At 50.5% G+C, this 22,915-nt stretch overlaps 1 protein-coding gene across 1 annotated transcript in view; it reads left to right on the top strand.

Annotated features, from left to right (window-relative positions):
* The window catches only part of SLC9A3 (solute carrier family 9 member A3), a 57,626-nt gene that overhangs the window by 17,833 nt on the left and 16,878 nt on the right, over positions 1–22,915 (top strand). Inside the window, exon 5 of the mRNA XM_012556636.1 lies at positions 22,353–22,655. Coding sequence (XP_012412090.1) covers positions 22,353–22,655 — 303 coding nt within the window. The remainder of the gene's footprint in view (positions 1–22,352; positions 22,656–22,915) is intronic.

Raw genomic sequence — 22,915 nt, 5'->3', positions numbered from 1 at the left:
TCTGCTGGCTTCCTGAGATGGTGTTTCCCTCTGCTCGCGCACATTCACGTGCAATACAGGACACACACTAACACTATGTGTGTGCAGGCACGTGCATGCACACGTGCCCCTGAATGCACAGTGCACACACCTATACACATGCACGCACAGACACGTGCACACATGCACACTCACACATGCACACATTCACATGTGTGCAGAGTAGCACACACATACACATATACTCACATCCCACACTCACGCATGCACACATTCACATCTATTCACACTCACATGCACGCACATGAACACATACACATGTGCACACATCCAGGTGTGCACACACATGTACTCACATGTGCACACACACATGCACATACCCCTTGCACACACACTCCCTCTCACCTCTGGCTCCCCTGGCCCACTGGCCGTGTGCACCAGCAGCCTTGGGTACAAAGGCTCCAGGTTGGGACGCAGAGACCCTCAGAGTTTTGCCCCAATTTCTGATTAGAAATCGGGCACCAATTACCAATATTGATTGATCCACGGATAGCACGTCCTTCTGATCAGAGTCTGAACACACCGGGCACTCTGGAAGCTCTAGCACATGGAAAGTAGCTTTTGTTACTTACAATAAGAAGCAGACAGCACACCAGAACAAATATGGGTGCATTTTTGAGTGCCCCCCAACTTGAGAGAGCTGTCTGGGCCAAGATGACGACTCTTCCATGTGCACCCCACTTTCTGCCATGGGTGAGAGACTTTACAAAGGGAGGACTACTTTCTGCCTATCTCCCTCCCCCTGGCCAGGTTGGTTCACTCAGGTGGGCTATAAGCTTAATGCTACGAGTGACCCACTCGCACCATAGCTGAGGAGTCAGAGAATAATCCCACCCCTAGTCATTGTATACCCCCAGCGCGTGTGACCCTTTACACGGAGAATTTTCCCGCCTGACCACCCAAGGAGGCGGTGGTTAGACATCTTGGCACCTAACCCAGAATTGTATCACTTTCACTCTGCTGACATCTAAACAGACCATTAGGCTTGGGGGGCAGGGGTGTGCGATGGCTTGTTCCAGAAGCCCTAAGATACTAGCCCTAAGGGGAGGAATGAGACCACGCTGCAGGGCTGGTGGAAGGACTGCCTTCTCACAGACACACACCCTCACCTTCCAGGTGCTCAGGCTTTCCCGAACCCCACTGTCTGGCCAGTTAAACCCTTCGCTGCTGGAGGCAATCTGCAGGCATCTCCCTCCACCCCCACCGTCATGCCTCTCTCTGGTGTTACTGCAGGTGAAGCCCCCTGTTACTTCCCACAGAAAACTGGAGCCTGATTATTTCACTTTGGCAAACTCTCACAGCAGTGCCAGCACGGTGCCATCATAAGTCATAGTTTGCCGGCTGGTGTCACAGAGGCTTGCTCTGCCTGTTTGCAGCTGGTTCTCTTTCTAGGTGGAGAGCAGGCGTGTTTCAGGGTCCTGCCCACTCTCTTTGGTGTACACTGCTTCCCTTATTACCAACAGTTTTCATTCCTGGGGTACATTTGTTACAACGGATGAGCCAAATATTGATAGATAATGATTAGCTAAAGTCCATAGTTTACATCGGGGTTCGCTCTTTGTGTTGGACAGTCCTGTGGGTTTTGACAGATGCGTAATGTCACGTGCCCACCATGATGGTGTCATGCAGAGTAGTGTCACCGCCCTAAAGATGCCCTGTGCTCCACCTGTCCATCCCTCCCCTGCCCTGCCCCGCTGGCAACCACTGATCTCTCCCTGTCTCTATAGTTCTGCCTTCTCCAGAGTGCTGTACGGCAGGGATCACACCGCACGTAGCCTTTTCAGACCGGCTTCTTCGCTTAGCTGTATGCGTTTAAGGTGCCTCCATGTCTCCTTGTGGCTTGAGAGCTCATCTCTTTTTATTGCTGAATAATGTTCCATTGTATGGGTGTACCACAGTGTGTTTATCTGTTCACCTCCTGAAGGACATCTTGGTCGCCTCCGGTTTGGGGCGACGAATAAAGCTGCTGTGAACGTTCACGCGCAGGTTTTTTAGTGGATGTCACTTTGCAGCTCCTGTGAGTGATTACCCAGGAGTGCGAACGCTGGCTCCTACGGCACAGCCTGTGCTCAGCTTTGTGAGAGACTGCCAGCCTGTCTCCGACGTGCCTGTGGCATCTTGCAGCCCCACCAGCAGGAACGAGGGTTCTTCCACAGCCTCACCAGCTCTGTGTTGTCCGTGTTTTGGAGTTTAGCCATTTCATAAGAGCCCAGTGGTGTCTTCTTGTTCCTTTAATTTTCAGTATCCTAATGTTGAGGATCTTTTCTTATGCTTATTTGCCATCTGTCCATCTTCTTTGGCGAAGTGTCTAGATCTTTTGCCTATTTTTTAAATTGGGTTGTTTGTTTTCTTATTGTTGAGTTCTAAGAGTTCTTTGTATATTTTGGATACAAATCCTTTATCGGATACATGTTTTGCAAATATTTTTGCCAGTCTGTGGCTTGTCTTTTCATTTTCTTAATAGTGTCTTTCGCAGAGCAGAAGTTTTTAATTTTAATGAATTCCAATTTATCAATTTTTTCTCTCATGGACTGTGCTTTTGGTGTTGCTTCTAAAAACTCATTGCCAACACAAGGTCACCTAGATTTTATGCTATTATCTTCCAGAAGTTTTATAGTTTTGCATTTTACATTTAGGTCAAAGATCTATTTTGAGTTAGCTTTGTGAAAGGTGTAAGGTTAATGTCTGGATTAATTTTTTTACATATGAATGTCCAGTTGCTCCAGCACCATTTGTTGAAAAGACTACCTTGCCCCACTGAATCACCTTTATCCCTGGGTCAAAGGTTAGTAGACTGTATTTGTATGAGGCGATTCCTGGGTGCTCTATTCTGTTCCATTGATCTATCTGTCTGTTCTTTCACCAATACTCACTGTCTTGATCACTGTGGCTTTATAGTATTTTTTTTAATCTTAGTTTTTTAGTCCTTTTTATTATAAAATAAAGTACAGAAAGTACATAAAAATAAATGTGCATCTGACATAATACTGAAAAGAGAAAATCCATGTAAACACACCTTGGTCAAGTAATAAAACATCATCAGAACTGCAAAAGTCCCCTCCCCCACACACCATGCTCTTCCCAATCATAACCCCGTCCCCACCCTAACCCTGGAGAATCATCTTGACTTTTGTGGCAATTATTTCCTTTGATATTTTAACTTTAGCCATATATATTTTAATCAGTATGGTTATTTTTGTTTATTTTTTTAAATTCTATGTAAGTGGAACCATAGTGTATCTATATGTTCATTGGTTTCTGCCTTCTCTCAACTGTAATTTTTAAGGTTCCTTCATAGAGTTCTTAGTAGATATAGTCCATTCATTTTTTTAGAATTAATGTTTTATTGTGTTTAGGGTGAAAGCTTACACAGCACCTCAGGTTCCTATTTAACAAGGTCTACACCAGTTATTCAGTGCTATCGGTCATGTGCTTCACGGCGTGTCATCGTTCTCTTTGATTCCGTTCTGGCTGTACCATTTCCAGGACTCGAGCTTCCCTGCCCCTGTCCCTTCTCATCTTTGCTTTAGAGTAATTTTTGACCATTTGGTCTCCAATATAAAGAAGGTGGTATTCTTTATTTTATGAGCCAGTCTGATAGTTTGCTAAAAAGGTGACCTCAAGGCATAATTTCAGTTTACAGTTTAAAGCTTATCTCAGGGCCATAGTCTCCAGGGATTCTCTAGTCTCTACTGGTCCAGTAAATCTGGACTTTTTAAGAATTTTAGTTTTGTTCTACATTTTTCTCCCATTCTATCAGGGTCCATCTATTATGGCCCTGATCAGAATGGTCAGTAGTGGTAGCCAGGCACCATCTAGTTCTTCTGGTCTCAGGGTAAATGAGGCCATGGTTCATGTAAGCTATTAGTCCTACAGGACTAGTGTGAATGTGACCATGTGAAATTGGTCACTACAGATTAGCAAGTGAGCACAAGTAAACCCGTGCTTACCTTGCTTACTGGGTAATCTGCCCCTGTCCGTAGCTGTGTCCCCTATGTAGTTAATTACATATATAGATATACATGCATGCACACACATATCTGTATGTACATATGCCTATAGATACTTCTATCTGTGTACACATACTTACCCACTTATTTATGCTCATATACTTATGTGTCTATGTACATATTTATGTAACCACGCACACATTTTTTGCTTACTGTTGGTGTTGTTGAAAATTCATGTCATAACCTCTACCAAAAACATCCTTTTTCTTTGTGCACTCCTTAGTAACATCATTTATCTTGGTCAATCTATGTGAACTTCAACCACATTCGATGCTACCTTTCCCATCACCAAAAATAACAAGGGTCTACTATCTCGACAGTGCTTCCCCTCTCCCCGCTCAATCCCTGGTAACCATCAGTAGGCGCTGGTCTCTATTCTATTCTTGTCTGTATCTATTCTTGTCTTCTCATAAAAGTGTGATCATACAATGTTAGTCCTTTTGTGATTGACTTATCTCACTCAGCATAATGTCCTCCAGATTCATCTGTGTTTCGAGGACTCATCATTATTTTTATGGTTGCATAGTATTCCGTTGTGTGTATGCACCACATTTGTTTACCCATTCATGCACTTAGGTTTTTTCCGTATTTTTGCTGATGTAAATAACGCTGCAATGAACGTTGGTGTGTATACGTCTATTTGTGTCACTGCTATTAGATTTCTAGGGTATATAGCTAGGAGTGGGCTTGCTAGATCATAAGATATTTCTATTTACAGCTTTTTGAGGATGTGCCATACTGTTTTCCATAGTGGTTGTACCATTTTACACTCCCACCAGCAGTGGATGAGGGTTCCAGTCTCCGCACAGCATCACCAGCATTTTTTTTCGGTTTTGTTTTGTTTTTTAATCAGTGCCATTTTTGCAAGGATGAGATGGTATTGCATTGTAGTTTTGATTTGCATTTTTCTAATGGCTAATGAAGGAACGCTGCCGGCACAGTGGTTAAAGTGCTCAGCTGAGAACTGAAAGGTCAGCAATCACTGGCATCTTTTCATGTGTCTGTCGGCCACTTGACTGTCCTCTTTGGTGAAGTGTCTGGTCACGTCATTTGCCCATTTTTTAATTGGATTGTCTTTTTGTTGTTGAGTTTATAGTAACTCTTAAAATCGGATAGAGTCAGTCCTCTGACTTTGTTCATTATTGTGTTGGCTACTCTGGGTCTTTTTCTTTTCTGTACAAACTTTAGGGTCAGTTTGTCAGTATCCACAAAATAACTTATGGAGATTTTGATTGGGATTTTATTGAATTTATAGATCAATGTGAGAAAAACGGACATCTTAACAATATTGAGTCTTCCTATCCATAAAGATGGAATCTCTCTCCATTTATTTAGATTTTTTTACTTCTTTCATCAGAGTTTTATTGTTTTCCTCATGTAGATCCTGTACATTTATGCCTAATTTTTTTTTTTGGTGCCAATGTAAATGGTGTCGATTTCAAAGTTTCAAATTCCAATTGTTCGTGCTAGTGTAGAGGAAAGTAATTGACTTTTGAGTATTAACCTTATATCCTGTGACCTTGCTATAATCGCTTTTTGGCTTCAGTATTTTGGTCAGTTTTTTTTTATTCTCTACACAGATGATCATGTCATCTCTGAACAATGACCCTCCTGTCCCCCATGCAGAAAGGCCATGGGGTCTCAGTGGTCCCCTTGGCTCATGGTTTTGCTGACCTACTTAGGGTATTTTAGGATATCGTGGTCAGGGTCTTACACATGGGTGGGAGAGTATCTGACCCCTCCCTCATCACAAGACTGGGAAGAGTTGTAAAGTTACAAGGGGTAGGGGCAGGGTGTCAGCAGAGAGGGGGGGTGTTCTGGCAGGAGGAGATGCAGGAAGACCTGGTAGGGCAGCAGATGCTAGGGAACAGAGCACTTGGGGCAGCTAAGTGGATGGGACAGTAGGAGCCACAGAGGACTTGGAGCACAGGAGTGCCCACGGGAGCTGTGTGTGCTGTAGGCACTCCCCCCACCCACCCCCAACCCTGCGCCCTTCCAAGTCCTTGTGTTGGCTTCTCTTGCCTTGCCGCCTTGCTGGATCTGACCAGGTTGCTGATGTTGTCAATGCACAGATGATGGGGTTGGGGCCTGTGACTGTGGCCTTTCCTGGGCTGTGTCTGCCCAGCCCTGTGGGTCCCACCACTGTGCCCTCAGAGGGCCTTGGGTAAACACCCACCAGAATGCTTCTCACACATTAGCTGATGCCATCCGTTTCCTTTACTGTTAGCTTTATCAAATGAGGACCCAAACAGTCTCCGGTGGACTTGACAGACAGGAACCCCTCTCCACATCCCCCTAGTCCCCACATCCAGAGGTGACCATGGCAACACTCAGGTGAGCATCACCTGCCTCCCAATCTCTAATGCTGACACTGCACCTCCTCACCTCTCCATGTGGGGTACTTGTGCGTCACACCCGTGTGGGGTCAAAGTCTGAGCACCAACTGTACTGGTCTCCTAGGGCCGTAGCAACAGATGCCATAAACTGGGGGGCTGATAAGAACAAAAATGTATTGACAGTTTGGGAGGCCAGGAGTCCAAACTGGGGTATCAGTCATGTTGATTCTAAGGCTGAGGGAATGTTCCATGCCTCTCTCCCAGCTTCTGCTGGCCCCAAATGCTCCTTGGCTTTCACCTGCAGCATCACTTGGCCATTCTTTCTCTGTTGGTCTTTTCTCCTCTAAGGACACTCATTATACAGAACTAGGACTCACCCTACTCCAGACTGACCTCATGTGAACTGATGACATCTTCAGAGGCCCTATATCCAAACAGGCTCACATTCACAGGTACAGGGGTTAGGACTTCCACATGTCTTTTGGGAACACAGGTCAATCCGTAACAGCACCCGCTCCCTCACACACCTGCTGCTCTCCAGCCCCTGTTCTCGCCATGTAGATTCTGGCGTTTCACTGCCCTCTGCGAGGACTGCATGAATCATCTTCCCAGCCAAGCCACATGGTAGCATGTGAACACTTCCGTTTCCTGCACAACTTTTTGTTTTGCCTGCAGTTAGCTATTGCTGGGCCTTTTGTTGGCATGTTCTCCAGGTGCTCGTCTCTCCAGCAGCAGCCTTGCCCCATGATGTGATCAGGCTCCCAGGTGCTCTTGCTTCCTTCTAAAAGTCCCTCTGGGGCCTGCTGACCAGTTCCCTGTGCCTGGGACGAAGCTCAGCCTGGCTCTCCCATCACCCTCTCTCCCCTGGCGATGCCTTGTTCCTGGCACCCACGTCCCCTCTCACCCCTCCTTGTGGTGCAGCTGTCCTCCCGTGGCTTTTCCCACTTCATCTGGGACCTCGTGATGGGGCCGCCCGCCATGTGCAGGGCAGTAGGCAGTATGCTCCAGCCTGTGCTGTGGCCTGATAGCCTCAGATGTGGTCTGTACTCAGGATGAGGAGGAGTGTGGACCAAGCGCGCTCCCTTCAGAGTTGCAGGCACTGGTCTAGCTTCCTCAGCGTGGGCTTCAGACAGCAGAGGCCTGCCTTGTTCCTGGGTCTCAGCACAGGACTCCTCCTTGCCCCTCCTCCTCCCATCTGTCATCTCCTGTCTGTCTCTGTCTCTCTCCATCTCTCCCGCCCCTCCCCCTGTGGGATCACCTCTTTTCATAATGATGTACTTGGCCATAGGTCTTATTTCATGCTGTCCTAAGCTCCTGTGGCCCATGTAACCTGGAAGCACCTGCCTGCAGTTTGGGGACATGCTCATGCGTTGGTCTTGGTGTCCTCCCCCAGTTTCCTCTGCTTTCTTTTTGAAAGTCCTGGGATCTGACCACCCTGTGTGTGCCTCTGCTTTGCATGCGTTTTCTCTCCTCTGCTTCACTTCTTCGTCTTTTCCTCTGTCTTCTGGGAACGGTCCTCAGCTTTGTCACCCACCCTTCTGTGGAATGTTTTGTTTCTGCTCTCACGTTTCTAACTTCCCAAAGACGTTTCAGCTCCAAGTGCCCCTTCCCTTCAAGGATGCGCCGTCCTCCTCTTTCGGCGTGGGTGTTGAGGGTGACATTGGAAGCTTGCTGCCCCCACAGCGTCTCTGGTTCTGATTGGCTTTGTGTGTATTTGGGGATGAGTCGATCACTGGTTTTTATGCCTGAGACGCCCCAGTGCCAGATCCCAGGCCCTCGGATGTGAGGGGCAGCACTAAAGAGCCGTGGAAACCTGAGCCTGGGCGGGGCGTGTGTGTGTGTGTGTGTCTGTGTGTGTGTGTGTGTGTGTGTGAATATTTTTAGATCACTCCTGCTGACTGAGGTGAAAAAAAAATTTTTTTTTTTAAATTATTTTAAAGCATCCTCTTCCCTTTTGTTTTTATCCGGTTTGGGGAAGAAGTGCTTACCCACCTTCTCCGCAGGAATCTGATGTTCATCTTTGCGAGCGTCCAGAAAGGTCGAGATTATCGTCTGCACTCTAGATGGGGACACAGTCTAAGGAGATTAGGCAGCTCGCTGGTGGGAGGCAGGATGGGTCACGACGGAAAGCCCTGGTGTGCAGAGCGCAGACTTGTGATCTCAGATAGCGCCGGCTGCGAACGCTCAGCTCTTCTCTCCCCCTGCCCGCCGCCCTCGCGGCCCTGGGCAGCCCCCCAGGAGCGGAGAGGCCCGCAGAGTGAGGGATGCCACGGCCGGGCCACTGCGGGCCACTCGAGGCGACCTCAGCGCCGGTTGGGATGGGCGCTGGAAGCCGAAGCGCCCTGCCCTGTCCCCCACCCCCGGGGGCCCAGCTGACCCCAGAAGCAGCTGCAATGACACAGCCCAGCGTTCATCTGCACGAAAAGCGTTCTCAGAGAGAACGGCCTCGCCGGGATTGTTCCGTGCCGGGGTGGAGGCGGGCGAGATCTCACCTCACACGCCCGAAGGTATCTGTTTGCAGTTTTAGAGGATACCCCCAGCGCCCCAGCCGCGCCCCAAGGTGAAGGACCCCTGTGTCTTTGCGTCAGTAGTGTCTCCAGTTAATGTGACCATCACGGTCAACCTCCTCATGGCCGACCAGCCAAGGCCAGAGTCCCGGCTAGAGTTTCCCGTCCCCGGATGCTTCCTGTGACGCCATTAACTCTGTGTTCTTGAAACGTAAAGCTTTTCGAGAAGAACGCCCCTCCTGGCTCGTCCAGCCTCCCGGGCCGCTAAGCTGCAGCCTCCCTGTTTTGTAGCGTCAAGGGCAGCGCAGAGCCGGGCCTTCTGCAGCCCTTCCCGCAGCTCGCGCCAGAACAGCCTCTATGGGCCTCCGGTGGTGGAACCGTATGCACTCTCACGTAACCGCGTGTCCTCACGTAACTGCTGCGTCCTTACGTAACTGCTGCGTCCTCACGTAACCGCATGCGTCCTCTTGTAACCGGGCGAGGTGTCACGTAACTGAGTGCATCCTCACGTAACTGCTGCATCGTCGTGTAACTACCTTCGCTCCCGCATAACAGCTGATAAACCAAAAGGAAAGCACAAGGAATACTAAAATTTGGTGGTTCATTAAAATACTTTCGTAACGTCTACTTCGAAATTATCCCGATTTTACAAAGGGAAGAGAAAACGGAGAAGTTGAAAGTAGGAAATGTGGAGGGAGTTGGCAGAAGTTGGAGGTAGGATCCTGGAGAAAACAGGCGACCAGGATGGGGACAGAGTTGAATCAAGATCTTTGGGATTATCCTTAGGGCGGGAGTCCTCTTCCTAGAACCGTCAGCCTCACCCTAACCAAAAAATTAATACGTGTTTGAGAGTCCACAGACAGGATTCCCCAATAGACCGGTTTTTCCTTTCTTAACCATTTGATGGAAGAGAGCAAAAAGAAAGATCTTTATTTGTGACTAATAGAAGTTACACATACTTCAAGATTTCCTCTTTATTTTTGATTTTCAGTGGTTTGACTGTGATGTGTCTAGGGGGTGTGATGTTCTTTGTATATATCCTGCTTAGGCTTGCAGAACTTCTTAATCGAAAATTTATGTTTTTCACCAAAAGGAGTATATTTAGGGCCATATTTCTTCAATTTTTTTCTACCTATTCTTCCTCTCCTTCTGCGACTCCAATTACATGTGTATTGGACCTTTAGATATTGTCCCACAGGTCACTGAGGCTTTGTTCACTACTTTTCATTGTTTTTTGTTCGTTTGTTCTTCATACTGGATGGTTTCTATAAGTCTATCTTCAAGTTCGTTATCTCTTGTGTCATCTTTATATGCTATCAGATCCCTCCATTTTTTATTTCCAATATTCCATCCTGTTCTTCAGTGCTAGAATTTCCATTTCCATTTCAGCAAACTATGACCCATGGACAGGCCACCTATTTTTGTAAATAAAGTTTTATCGGAACACAGCCAGGGCCATTTCTTAACAAATCTTTGTGACTGCTTTTGTGCTACCATGGCAGAGCTCAGTAGTTGCGACACACACTGTATGCAACACAAAGTCTGAAATATTTACCATCTGGCCCTTAAAGAGAAAGTTTGCTGGCCTCCGTTGTATTCTATTGCTGACAGTCCCATTTGTTAATTCATTACAAACATATTTTGCTTACATCCTTGAGCATAGTTATAATAACGATTTTAGAATCCTTGCCTGCTAATTCCAACATATGAGCCATCTTGAGATATCCAATTGATTGATTGTAGGTCCCGTTTGCCTGTTTCTTAATGTATCTAATCAGTTTGGATTGTACCCAAGACATTATGAATGATACATTGTAGAGACTCTGTATTCTGTTATTTTTCTCTGGAGATACTGATTTTTGTTGTTGTTTTCTTACCAGGTAATTAACTTGACATTCATAAATGCTGTAACCAATCCTATTCGAATAAAAAATTCTACAAAAATATTTAGTCAGGGAAGACAATGTAACAGATAGAGGTAAATGATAATGAGGATAATAATTCAAAGTAGTATCTTCCGTAGCTTTAATGGCCAATGAGGATACATTGTCTTTTCCAAAGAATCGTGGTCATGTGAGGGACATCAGTGCTTCGAAGTCAGGAGGCCATCTTTACAGAGACTTAGAGGACTTCCTGGGCTTATTTCTAGTCAGTCATTAGTGACTAAGGGATGTGGGGTCCGTCTGTCTGGCTGGACACCCGAAATGTCTGACCAGTGGCCTGAAGGAGGCTGAGTCTTCACTCCATCCTCACTTGTGTTGCTCACGATGATTCAAGCAGAAGAATCTGATGCTTCCTTAGAAAGCCATTAATTTTCACTTATAATGTTGAGATTGAAATAATGTTTGCTTGAGTTTTGTAAAATAAGATTGTTTAAAATATTTCAAGATCTGTGGGCAGAAGGACCAATCCTAAAGGGTGAGTTATTCTCGATGCTATAAAAACACTTCCCTCCGTGCCTCATGCAGGAAGCAGCCACCTCCTGACCAGCCCAGCCCCCTTTGACCTTGCTCAGGGCAGTAGGTCCCCACACCACCTTCCCAGAGGAGAAGTCTGAGCCCACTCCGTGCTACGTCCAGTTAACTTCTCTGCCTTCCATGCAGTCTTGTGGAACATCCCTTGCAGGCAGGAAGGTGTGGAGGTCAGTTAGATAACATTTGCAAAGGGCTGAGAGGTAGACGCTATAAATATCTTTACTTTCTTCCCTGGGCTTGGCACTGACACATTTACCGTGGTTCCTTGCATGGTGTAGTCAGCTCGGCTGGAAGGCGCAGCGCTATCGAGGTCAGGGTAGTAGGGCCGTTCTCTGTGGGCCGGTGAGCTCTGCTTTACTAGCACATGTGGGGTGATAAGCCCAAACCAGCAGCTGTCCTGGAAAAATACTGTGGGGAGACCCCCGTGGTCGATGGTAGAGAGTCCCAGATGAGTTAGTCCTCGGTGGCCTTGTGTGCGTGTATGTGTATACCGTGTGTTTGCATACGTGTGTGAGTGTGTGTGTGTGCTTGTGTGTCTGCATGTGTGTGTCTTTATGTGTGAGTGTGTGTACCTGTGTGTGAGTGCTTATGTCTGCGTACCTGTGTGTGTATTTTGCCTGTGTGTAAGAGTGTGTCTGTGTGTGTGTTTCTGTGTACCTGTGTGTGAGTGTGTGTATCTGTGTGTGTGTGTGCGATATTTCAAGTTCAACCCTGACCTGACCATCCTACAAAAGAATAAGGGTCCCTCTCGAAAGGTTTTTTTCTGTCCAGGTCAGTTGTTTTCGTTTGACAGAGTTTAATTGACCAGGGTTTGTGTGTGTTAAAGTAAAACCAGAGGATTTACTGTGCTGCTTCACTTTGCGGACTCAGCTGAGTTGGCACGTTACCGGGGGGTCAGTGGGGGTGACGGTGAACTGGGGGTGACCGACCTGGGGGCTCCCACAGTGTTTGTGTCGGGGGGTGTGACTTGGCAGTGTTCTCTGTGAGCGCCTGAGGAACCCACCTTGTCCAAAGCAGCCCCGGAGCACAGATTCTTTCTGGTACCTCCCCCAGAATCCACTGGTTAGCTGGCAACGCCAAGACCTTTAACATCAGTTAGAAAGGTTTGTAATTAGAACTAAAAGCGTTTGTTACCCTCTCGTTACCATAATGCAGCTGCACCATTTTGAGCTTAATTAGCTGTAACTCTCCAGGACTCGGCAATAAGTTACTCGTTGGTGTGGATGTCCCTTTGCTAAGGTCCTGAGTTCAGAGGCAGGTGGCCATAGCAGAGGCCTCCGGCACCACTGCTCACGCAACCCCCTGGTGGCCTGTGCTCGAGAGAGCCCCACACGCCCCTCTGCCCTTACCACCTGTGTCTTCACCAGTCCTCTGCGGCGTCCATCACTTCGCACCAATGAGCAGCTTGCATCTTTGCTGAGTTCACACCCACACCAGTAAGTTGCTGCCAGTGCGGTTTTTAAGATGTTTCGGGAAAGCCAATTTCTTTCTGCAAAGGCCCGTTTGAGTTTTGGCCCCAGCTGTCTGTCAGCTGGAGTCCCTGGGTGGTGCAAATGATTAACATGCTCGGCCGCTAATTGAAACAAGTCCACCCAAAGGCATCTCGGAAAAAGGCCTGGCCATCTACTTCTGAAAGATCAGCCACTGTGACACACGTGGGTTGCCATAAGTAGGGGTTGACTTGTCAACAACTGGGTTTTCTTTTTTTTGGATCTGCCAGTAGAGCCCAATTTCAACGCAGTGTACTTGGTAGATTCTGGATCATTCCTGCACTTCGAATGCAGCCATGTGTACAGCCATGTAGGAGCCACCGTTCTGCCTGCAACCCTGGACGTTTCCTGACTCTCAACCAGATGGGCGGGCCTCTCCCCAGCGCACCTGGTGGGCTTGGGGCATCCTAATGGAAGGGCTGCACCACACAGCTCCTCCTGGGGTCACGGCTGTGTTTTGGTGCCCTCGTTTCTGGTCACACTTGGCCATAGGACATTGCCCCTTTGTCTTCCTCCATGGACTTGGGGACAAGGCTCGGACAGAAAGCCGCAGGGCTGTGTCCTGAGGAAGCTGCTGAGTGTTTGCTCAGACTGGATTCTTCCCAGGTCCCTGTCTCTCTGGAGTAAAGAGAAGACATGCTGGGAGGGAAATCGGAGTTTTTCTACATGGCCCAGACATGCACTATTGAGTTTCCCTACGAAACGGGTAGGGCACAGTGGGGACAGGCTGAGGAACAGGCTTGGGTGGAGGGCATGGGAGGCAGGCAGCCCGCGAGCCTCCTGCAAACACGTGCTTCTCACAGCTTCCTGCTCCAGTTGCCGGCTTCCTCCTCTCCGTCCTGTCTTCAGAAAACAGAAGCTACCCCGGGAGGAGTGGTTAAACCCGGTCATCACGACCAGGGGGCAGCAGTGGTGACCGGCGGCAGGCCCCCATCCTCTCTTCTTGCAGGAGCAGCCACAGGCGTGTCCGTGCCCCCACAGGAACTGACTGTGTCTGGGGTGATGGAGGAGGCCCAGGGAGGGAAGGACACCAGGCGGATGGAGGTTCCAGGCTGTGACAGTTCTTATGCAGTGCATTTCCACTTGCATCTTCCCATTTAATTTTCACACTGCCCGTGCCATGGGTATTATTATCCCCATCTTAAAATGTGCAGAACATGGAGGACGTAAGTGGCTTGCCTGTGATTGCTCAGCTCAGCGTTTGGGTCCGACTGGCTGTGGCCCCATGCCTGGTGCCCACCTATCCCACCTCTGGTCAGACCAGTGGGTGCTTGGGCCAGTCTTGGAGTGGAGCTGCGATCAGTCTCATTCTGACAGAGGTGGGTGTTACCTTCCCAGAGGACACCCCAGCTAGCTGGGGCCTGGTCTGACCTGCTAGTGACTTTTCCATCTGCCCATGACCCCCTTCCATGCTGCAATCTGCATCGTAATGAGCTAATTAAACGACTCCATCGCTCTTAATTGGCAACGTGCTAGTGGTTCAGCAATTGCGTGCACAGCAGATGTTGATTACTTGTTGGTCCTCACTGGTTTGGGACATTACCCTGGGCTTTAGAGGAGGGAGATCCCTGCCCCGGGCCAGACCCTCATGCTGAGACCAGCTCCAGCCAGAGCGCACCACATAGTCCCTGGGAGCAGGACTCCACGGGGCACCTGGCAGGAGCTTGGCTTGGTGACTCCTAAACTGCCCATTACGCACCTAACTGCTGAACCATTGCCACTTAAAAGCAATGGAGCCCCCAGTTCAATTAGCTCACTGCTATGCAGATTGCGGCATGCAAGGTGGCTCTGAGTAGACAGGAAAAACCTCTAGCCGGTCAGAGCAGGTCCAAGCTGGGGCGTCCTCTGAGAAGAGACTCATCGACCAACAGGAACAGCCATCTCTGGGTGAAGATGGCATAATGAGGCCGATCGCAGACTGTCTCCCTCCCCTTAATGCCAGTGTAATTTTCAAATCAGTGAAGACAAACAAGTAATCAGCAAGGCCAGGTGTCATCAGCAGCCTCCACACTTGAAGAAGGTATCACCGTGGTGCCTTTGTGGGTAGGAGGCCTGGGCTGGGCTGAGGGGTGAACAGGGCCCCCAGGAAAGGGCACCCCTGGCTGGGAATCAAACTGCTAGCCTGATGCCAGGTGAGAGTGCAGAATCTGGGTCCTCTGGCAGGGGTCTCCCCTCTGCACACGTCAGGGGTCACAGACCACTGAAGAACGGATGTTAGGAATGAGCCTGATAAAAATAAATATCTTGGCAACTGTCTTAATTATCTAGTGCTGCTATAACAAAAATACCACAAGTGGACGGCTTTAACAAAGAGGAATTTATTCTCTCACAGTCTAGGAGGCTAGAAGTCCGAATTCAGGGCACCAGCTCCAGGGGAAGGCTTTCTCTCTCTGTCAGCTCTGGAGGAAGGTCTTTGTCATCAATCTTCCCCGGTCTAGGAGCTTCTCAGCGCAGGGACCCGAGGTCCAAAGGATGCACTTTACTTCTGGCACTACTTTTTTGGTGGTATGAGGTCCCCTTGTCTCTCTGCTCGCTTCTCTCATTTGTGTCTCAAAAGAGATTGACTCAAGACACAACCTAATCTTATAGGTTGAGTCCTGCCTCATTAGCATAACTGCCTCTAATCCCACCTCATTAACATTATAGAGGTAGGATTTACAACACATAGGAAAATCACATCAGATGACAAAATGGGGAACAATCACACAATATCGGGAATCATGGCCCAGCCAAATTGACCAAGTTGACACACATTTTTGTGGGACACAATTCAATCCATAACAGAAACTGTGAGCGGTACTGTAGAAAACAGAAAAGAAGGAAGGAGGGAGGGAGGGAAACAGAAAATAAGACAGAAGGAGAGAAACAAAGAAGCAAAAATAAAGTGGAGGAACCTAACCTAGAATAAAATGTAACCCCAAAAAACAGACGAAAAATCCCCACATGTGCTTTGCATCATAGAAGAATTATCCATCTAGAGAAATTCAATGAAATAAGAGCTCAAAAATGAGAAAAAAAAGTGGAAAGGGACTAAAGGGGATTTTCACACTAAGAAAACAGTGTAAGAACTAAGACAACATTGTTAGTTCTGAGGAATAAATTAGAAACAGCAGGAACAGAACACAGACAGCTTAGAGTCAAACTGTCAGCAGGACAAAAAGGTTTGAGATTTCCCCAGTGAACGCAGAGGGCAAAATATAAAGACAGGAAATCATCAGACAGCAGACAGCATAGTGACGTCCAGTGTAAGGTCACTGCCATCCCTAAAGCAGAGGATCCAGCAAGCGAGACTGAAAATGCTCATTGATTTACTCACTCACTAGTGTCGATCGGCTTTTCCTATGTGCTGGGCACCGTCCTAGGCGCTTCAGTCAACTGGACACAGTGCGAGAAGGTGCCGTCTCAAGAGGGTCCGTTCTGACCAGGCACAGATGCCGACAGCGTGTGCGTGAATCTTACGGCAGGTCAGAGGTGGTGAGCACAGAAGAAAGCAGAGCGGAGCGGGGTCAGCCAGCTCGGATGCTGTGAGGGGGACACAGAGCAGTTTCAGGAACGTTTTCTTGATGTGGAGGAAGAGCCAAAGCTGCAGGTTGAAAGGGTGCCCCACCCCCCCCACTACAGGGGACAGATCAAGAAATGAACATTAAGATATTGCTTCATTATGAGGATGTTTTCAAGGATGAAAAAATTACTTCCAGCAACCAGACAGAAAAACAAACGAGTTACCTACATGGATGAAAAAAACAAAGCTAGGCTGGCCTAACCTTTCCGCACAGCACCACTCAAAGCCCCAATGACGGACAAGGCTCCAGCAGCGTCCCAGGGAAAGGCGTGTGTGACCCAAGACCCTGACCCAGCCAAACTTCTCTCAGACATCGCCAAACACAAAAGAAATTGGGGAATTAAGAGAAAATGCAAGCCAGCCAGTCCAGGGGAGAATCAAGAGTTTACAACTCAGGAAGAGAGGCTATGGTTAAAGGGCAGTGGTGAGCACTGAATTCTTGCAGCTGGCGAGAATGGCATTGCTGGACAGAGCACGAAGGCTACGAATCCTGACAAAATCAAAATAGCAGCGTCACTGACCTAGAGTCAGATGGCGGCTGTGGGTGCAGAAGCTGAGCCTCCTGGGTGCATCAGGGGGCCTGTGGGCGTGGTTCTCTGCCTCTGTCTAGTTCAGAGGGAGTCCTGGGGACAGCCATCACTGGGGGAGACTTTCTCTCTGAAGTTGAGTCCTCAATTTCACGTCTATTTTTATGTCTTTGTTACATTTGAGTAAAATTAAACCGAGTGCCTTTTTATTTTGAAAAGCAAGCGTAAACCATAAACATTTTAGTAGAAAATGTAGCAGTAAGAGTGGCTTCTTAAAGCATAACACAGAGCCTGACCCCAAAATAAGAGACTGACGAGTTTGACTATTAAAATACAACATGTCTGCATAGAGTAAAACAACACAAGCAGAGTGAGAAGACAAAGGGAAAATACCCCGCAGCCACCAACACAAAGCTCTGGCTTCCCAGTCCATGAAGAACCACAGATCAAAGAAGAGGGCTGCGAGCTGGCGAAGGAACGCGCAAATGCCACGAATAAATGGTTCACAGAAAAGGAAAAGAAATGTCTCAACTGCGAAAGAGTGCTCGGACCTAACTCAGAAGAAGAGAATATTGACTTAAATCTACACAGGAAGCAGTTTTTCACCTTCTGAATGTGAGCTATGTTGGAGACGAGATGGGGACAGGGGAGCCCTTCGTGGGTGGGGTGTGCCAGGTACTCCCAACTCGGGAGAGTGCAGTCATCCCTCAAAATTGGAACCGTACATGCCTCTCGACCCATGTCCCCAACCCACCCTTCCGATGTTCTTACATATGTGGACAGCAAACGATGTGTGTTCAGGGGTATTCTTTTCAACATTGTTTACGATGGCAGAAGGTTGGAAATAAACTGACTGCCCATCAGCATATCTTTCTTTTTTTATCGCCAGGTCAAAAGCTCAAATTATTTTTTATGTGGATTTTCAGGGGCTTACTTCTGAGCAAGAGCGTTTGGTCTGAAGTCAGGCCATTTCCTGTCCACCTGTTTTCCAAATTAATAAGATTTTATAGTAACCAGCTGCCATACAGGAATGTGGCCAGGATTAGGCCCATAGCATCTAAGAGTACTTTGAGTTCCTAAAGTGCAAAGTTTCGTTGTTGTGGTTGAAGATAACTCTGGTTTCCTTGCACCCTCCCTGCCCCGCTGGCACACAACCAAGCCCCGCAGCGCCCAGGGTGAATTCACAACGATCTGATCCGCAGCTAGAGGCCTCACCTTCTGACTTTGGAAGAGGTTGTGGATGAAAGACTACCTGAGCAGATCGTCCCGAAGCCAGCTCCAAGGGGCCGTCACCCTCACTGCCACCCAAGCCAAGGGGACTTTCTGAGCTCTCCCTTGTCCGACCCAAGGCTGGCCCAGGCATCTACCGACCAGCCGTGCGCATCCTGTGGGAACATATTGTCTCTTTCGGTCACTGGAATTTTACCCGTAGACTCATGGGCACCGAAGGCTCACCAGCCTCCCACGCCGTTCCATAAGCTTTATTGGAAAAGCACCTTCCCCCAGTTCATTCCCAGGCGTGTGACCCTGAAACAGGGACAGAAATGAGTGAGAAGGGGGTCAAAAATGCAGTCCCAACAGGACCTCGCCAGATCTGAAGTGGTGGTTACTGCACCCCGTGTGGAACAGCGGCTGCTGGACCTGCACATGGACTCCACAGCCACGGAAGGGCATGGCTGAGCTGGGAATCCACTGGGGATTCTTGTGGGGCAAGAGTGGGTAAAACACCCCTCCATTCCAAGGAGAAAGGACATTCAGTGGGCGGATCTTTCTAGACATAACTCCTTGGTACCAAGCCTGACTTTTATAGCCATAGGGAAGGAAAGAAAATGACAAATGAACTGGAAGTTTCCTGACAGGGGGAGGGGGGCACGTCCCTGGTCCTTCACATGACGGCCCAGAGGGCAGGTGTCGGAGCCTACCGAGCACCGAGAGGATGTGAAAACACAGCTCCCTGGTGGCCCAGCCAGGACTAGCTAGATCTAAGTGTCTGGCAGTGGGATCTGGGTCTCACCAGGATTCTCCCATCATGCCCTTGGAGCAGCCGCCTGGGAGCTGCCTGGATTCTCTCATCATGCACCTGGTACAGCTATGTGGGGCCCACAGGGATTCTCCCATCATGACCTGGGAGCAGCCATCTGGGAGCTGCCTGGATTCTCCCATCATGCACCTGGTACAGCTATCTGGGGCCCAAGGGAATTCTCCCATCATGCCCCTGGTTCAGCTGTCCGGGGCCTGCCAGGATTCTCCCATCATGCCCCACGTGATCCATCTGGTGCAGTGCGCAAGTGCAGAGGAAACGTTCTCCCCCTGAAGGGAGAAAAGATATTCCTTACAAATCTTTTCCCGAAGCTTGGAGATACTGCAGCTCCCCTGACGGTCATGGGGCCAAGGACATGGAGCTGACAGGGGAAAGGGATTTTTTGAAGCTGCAGTGGTCCCACCAGGTGCGCCAGGGAGTGCTGAGAGCTGGGACCTGGACCGCATGGGGCACTTGCCCTTCCTTACCCACACCATCGCCTCTTCCGAGCTTGGGGAAGTCACCCCGGGGGAACACGAGCCTTTGAACCCTCTGGATGTTTCCCTGCCAGCATGCTACAATGAGGCCTAACACCTACAAGCATAGCCAGACCATCGAGGTTGAGGGCTCCAGGGAACCTGCCCTCCGTGTTCTCCAGAGAGAGCCCTGCCCCTGGGCGCCACACCCCTGTGATGCATTAGTCACTGGGGCCCAGAGCATTTGGTAATCGTCACCCATGAGGCAACGTTATGGTGCCCCCTCCAGGGGCTTCCCAGGCTTCCCAGGCCGTGCAGGAGTGGCTCATATACCAGGTCCCCAGGAGACCCCCAGAAAGGGGAGCAGAGTCCCTGCCCAGGCCCCTTCTGACCTGTGGAAATTCTAGAGGGAAAAGTGGAGCCTTGTTCAGAATGCAAAAGTGCAACCCGGGCTGGGGTGGGGGGCCGTGAGCCCTGGAACAGCGTAGGTGCCTCTCCACCCTTAATCACCTGCAGTGCAAATGAACATAATTGGGATGCTCAGCAGGGGCAGTGCCTCTCCCTGGCTGCCAGCCCCTCTGATAATGTGGGGCTTGGTCCCCTTGAGCCCCCAATCACAGCCTTCTCCTCCGCCTCTACTCGGCCAGCCACAATGGACTGAGATTCACACCAGTTAAAAAAAAATGGCCACAGGTCACCTCAACGCCCAAGCCCAGGGCAGTAAGAAAGATCATGGCTTGGTGGCAGCACGAGGGGGGCAGGAACAGGGTGGGGATGGGGCAGTGATGGGGCAGCCGCTTCAGGGCCTGTGCTCTGTACGGGCACCCCCTGCCGCCATGTCCTTGCTGACACAGGGCCTCAACGCTCATTCTCTCGGGGCCCACCCCGCTCCCGCGAGAGCTCTGCACTGCTGAGGTCTGGGGCCCCTCCAGGGGTGTGCAGGGAGGGCTCGATGGGCTCGGACACAGGGGTGGGACAGGCACCTCTGATACCCCATGGGCTTTGTACCAGGAGGGTCCTGCTCCCCCATGAGGGCTGGCCCACTCCCTCAGACCCTCCTGGGCGTGGGGACGAGGGGCTGGGTTGGTGTGGGGGGAGCGGGAGCTGAGAGCAGCGCCCCACCTGTGCGACAACACCCTCGCCTCAGGCCCCTTCCCAGCGGGTGGAGGAGGTGGAGAGACCCCCAGCAGGTGCCCAGATGATCCGTCTCAGGACTGCCCTGTGGCGTCATCCTGATCATGTGATGGAGGGGCACCCACATTTCAATGAATAGAGGGTACAGGCAGACCTCCACCCTGCGGCTGCCCTGGGGATCGGGCAGGCATGGTCCGGCTGTGCCCCAAAAAGACAAACCCTGGGAAGGTACCAGGTTTCCTGCTGTGCAAACTTCAATGCCTGTGTGGGGCTTTCCACAGGAAAGTACTAGCAACAACGATGACAACAGCCTTCCCCTGGGCCTGTGGGGAGCTCTTCCCTGAGCTGCCCGAAGCCTGTGCCGGAACCCATCATTACCGGCGAGGACACAGCCCAGAGCGGGTGGAGCTGACCTGGTTAGGCAGTGGCGTGGGGTAAGAACCCGCCAAACTCTGAGACGGGTGACGGGAAGCAGGCCGGCCTCATGTGCAAATTCTGAGGTGGGGCAGGGCCTGCTTGGCGGTGATGGTGGCCCTCACACAACGTGCCCTTCACTGAACGCCGCCCCTCTGTTGTCCGCGCGTCTCTGCCGGGCGCTTGATGTCCTCCCCTCCTAATGGCTCCAGAAAGAACCCGCCCAGCACTAGACAAGCTAAGGCCATCTCAGGAGATAACTCTTTTGAATTTCAAAGCCTTACAGTAAGAAGAACAACTCAGTGAGTGAAGCAGATAATTAATCCCCTGGATTGCCTGAACCAAAGAAGTCAGCCTCTTTTGTCCACATTCCAACGATTTTGAAATCAGGCTTAACACAGGCGCTCTTATCTCCTCTTTCTCTGAGCCTTAACATAGAACAAAAGAGAAGCTGGCCCTGGCAAGCCTCCAAGCTCCGCTCACCTGGCGGGAGGGTCAAGGTGCATCTCTCACGTCCTAGTGGGCTGATGGCTGACCGGGGGCGCCGAGGAGATGGGGTGTCGCCTGGGGGCCCTGGGGCCCTGCTGGCCACGCTGGAAGGGAGAATTTGGGGAGTGAGGGGTCACTTCTTGTTGGGAGACGGTGGAGACCCTGGCTTTGGGCCCCCAGGAGTCAGGCAGAGCAGCTGGTGGGAGGCGGCCCTGTGCGGCCCTCCAAGGGTGGCTCCAGGTGACTTGGGAATGAGTTAGGCTGAGATCTGCCGCGTTCCCCAGGCGAGGTGCCTCTGATTGGATGGCGTGGGGGTTCCCGCTCTGGGGTCAGGGCCAGCTCAGCCACGTGTGGGGAACGGTCAGGCCAGTGGTGGAATCCCAGGGTGGAGAGCCCTTGGAGGAGGCCGTTGGTTTTTCGGACAGCATCCTGGCCCCTGGAACGGCCCTGTCTCCCTCCTCCTCCCCATCACTGTGAGTCAGCACATTCCCACCCAGCTCTCCATCCCCCACAATGGTCAGCCCAGATGCAGCCCCCACAAGGCCCTGCCTCTCCCACGGGGAGGACTCAGGGGCAGCCGATGACCAGCAGACGCAGACCACCCAGAACATGTGGCCTTCCCCTCCGAGGCAGGGTCCCACCTGGCCTCTGTTTCCCCTAGTCCCTGCACCTGTGTGTTCACAGAGCCCCATGAGTGAAACAACTCGGGGTAGGGGAAGGGGTCCCAGATGTGAAGACTGGACACCGGTGTCAGCCACACTGCTGGCGAGTGTGTCCGGCTGCGTGCGGGGGCTCGGGCAGGGCAGGGCGTGGCGGGCCGTCCCAGCAGGCGGTGGGGGAGAGTCCTGCTCACACTCAGCCCCTCTCCCCACAGTGTTCCACCTGTCACACAAGGTCACCAGTGTGGTCCCCGAGAGCGCGCTGCTCATTGTGCTGGGCCTGGTGCTGGGCGGCATTGTCTGGGCAGCCGACCACTCTGCCTCCTTCACGCTCACACCCACCCTCTTCTTCTTCTACCTGCTGCCGCCCATTGTGCTGGATGCTGGCTACTTCATGCCCAACCGCCTTTTCTTTGGGAACCTGGGCACCATCCTGCTCTACGCCGTCATCGGCACTGTGTGGAATGCCGCCACCACCGGCCTGTCCCTCTATGGTGTCTTCCTCAGTGGGCTGATGGGTGAGTGTGTGGGGGGAAGGGGGAGTGGGACCACGGACTGATGGGTGAGTGTGCGGGAGTGGGGGACGGATGCAGGACCACAGGCTGGGAAAGCGGGACTGCACTGTCCACGCAAACCACACCCTATGTGTCTGAGCTGAGGTCCTGTCCACAAGTGGCCTTCAGCTGACCTGTGAGAACCAGGGGAGCCCTGTTCATAGGGTCACACCTTGTCCTGACCTGTGAGAACCAGGGGAGCCCTGTTCATAGGGTCACACCTT

Source organism: Trichechus manatus, unplaced genomic scaffold (assembly GCF_000243295.1).
Source record: "Trichechus manatus latirostris isolate Lorelei unplaced genomic scaffold, TriManLat1.0 scaffold00072, whole genome shotgun sequence".
In the NCBI taxonomy this organism is placed as follows: domain Eukaryota; kingdom Metazoa; phylum Chordata; class Mammalia; order Sirenia; family Trichechidae; genus Trichechus; species Trichechus manatus.
The sequence above is the reverse complement of the archived record's forward strand: the minus strand, read 5'-3'. Positions and strand labels throughout refer to the sequence as shown.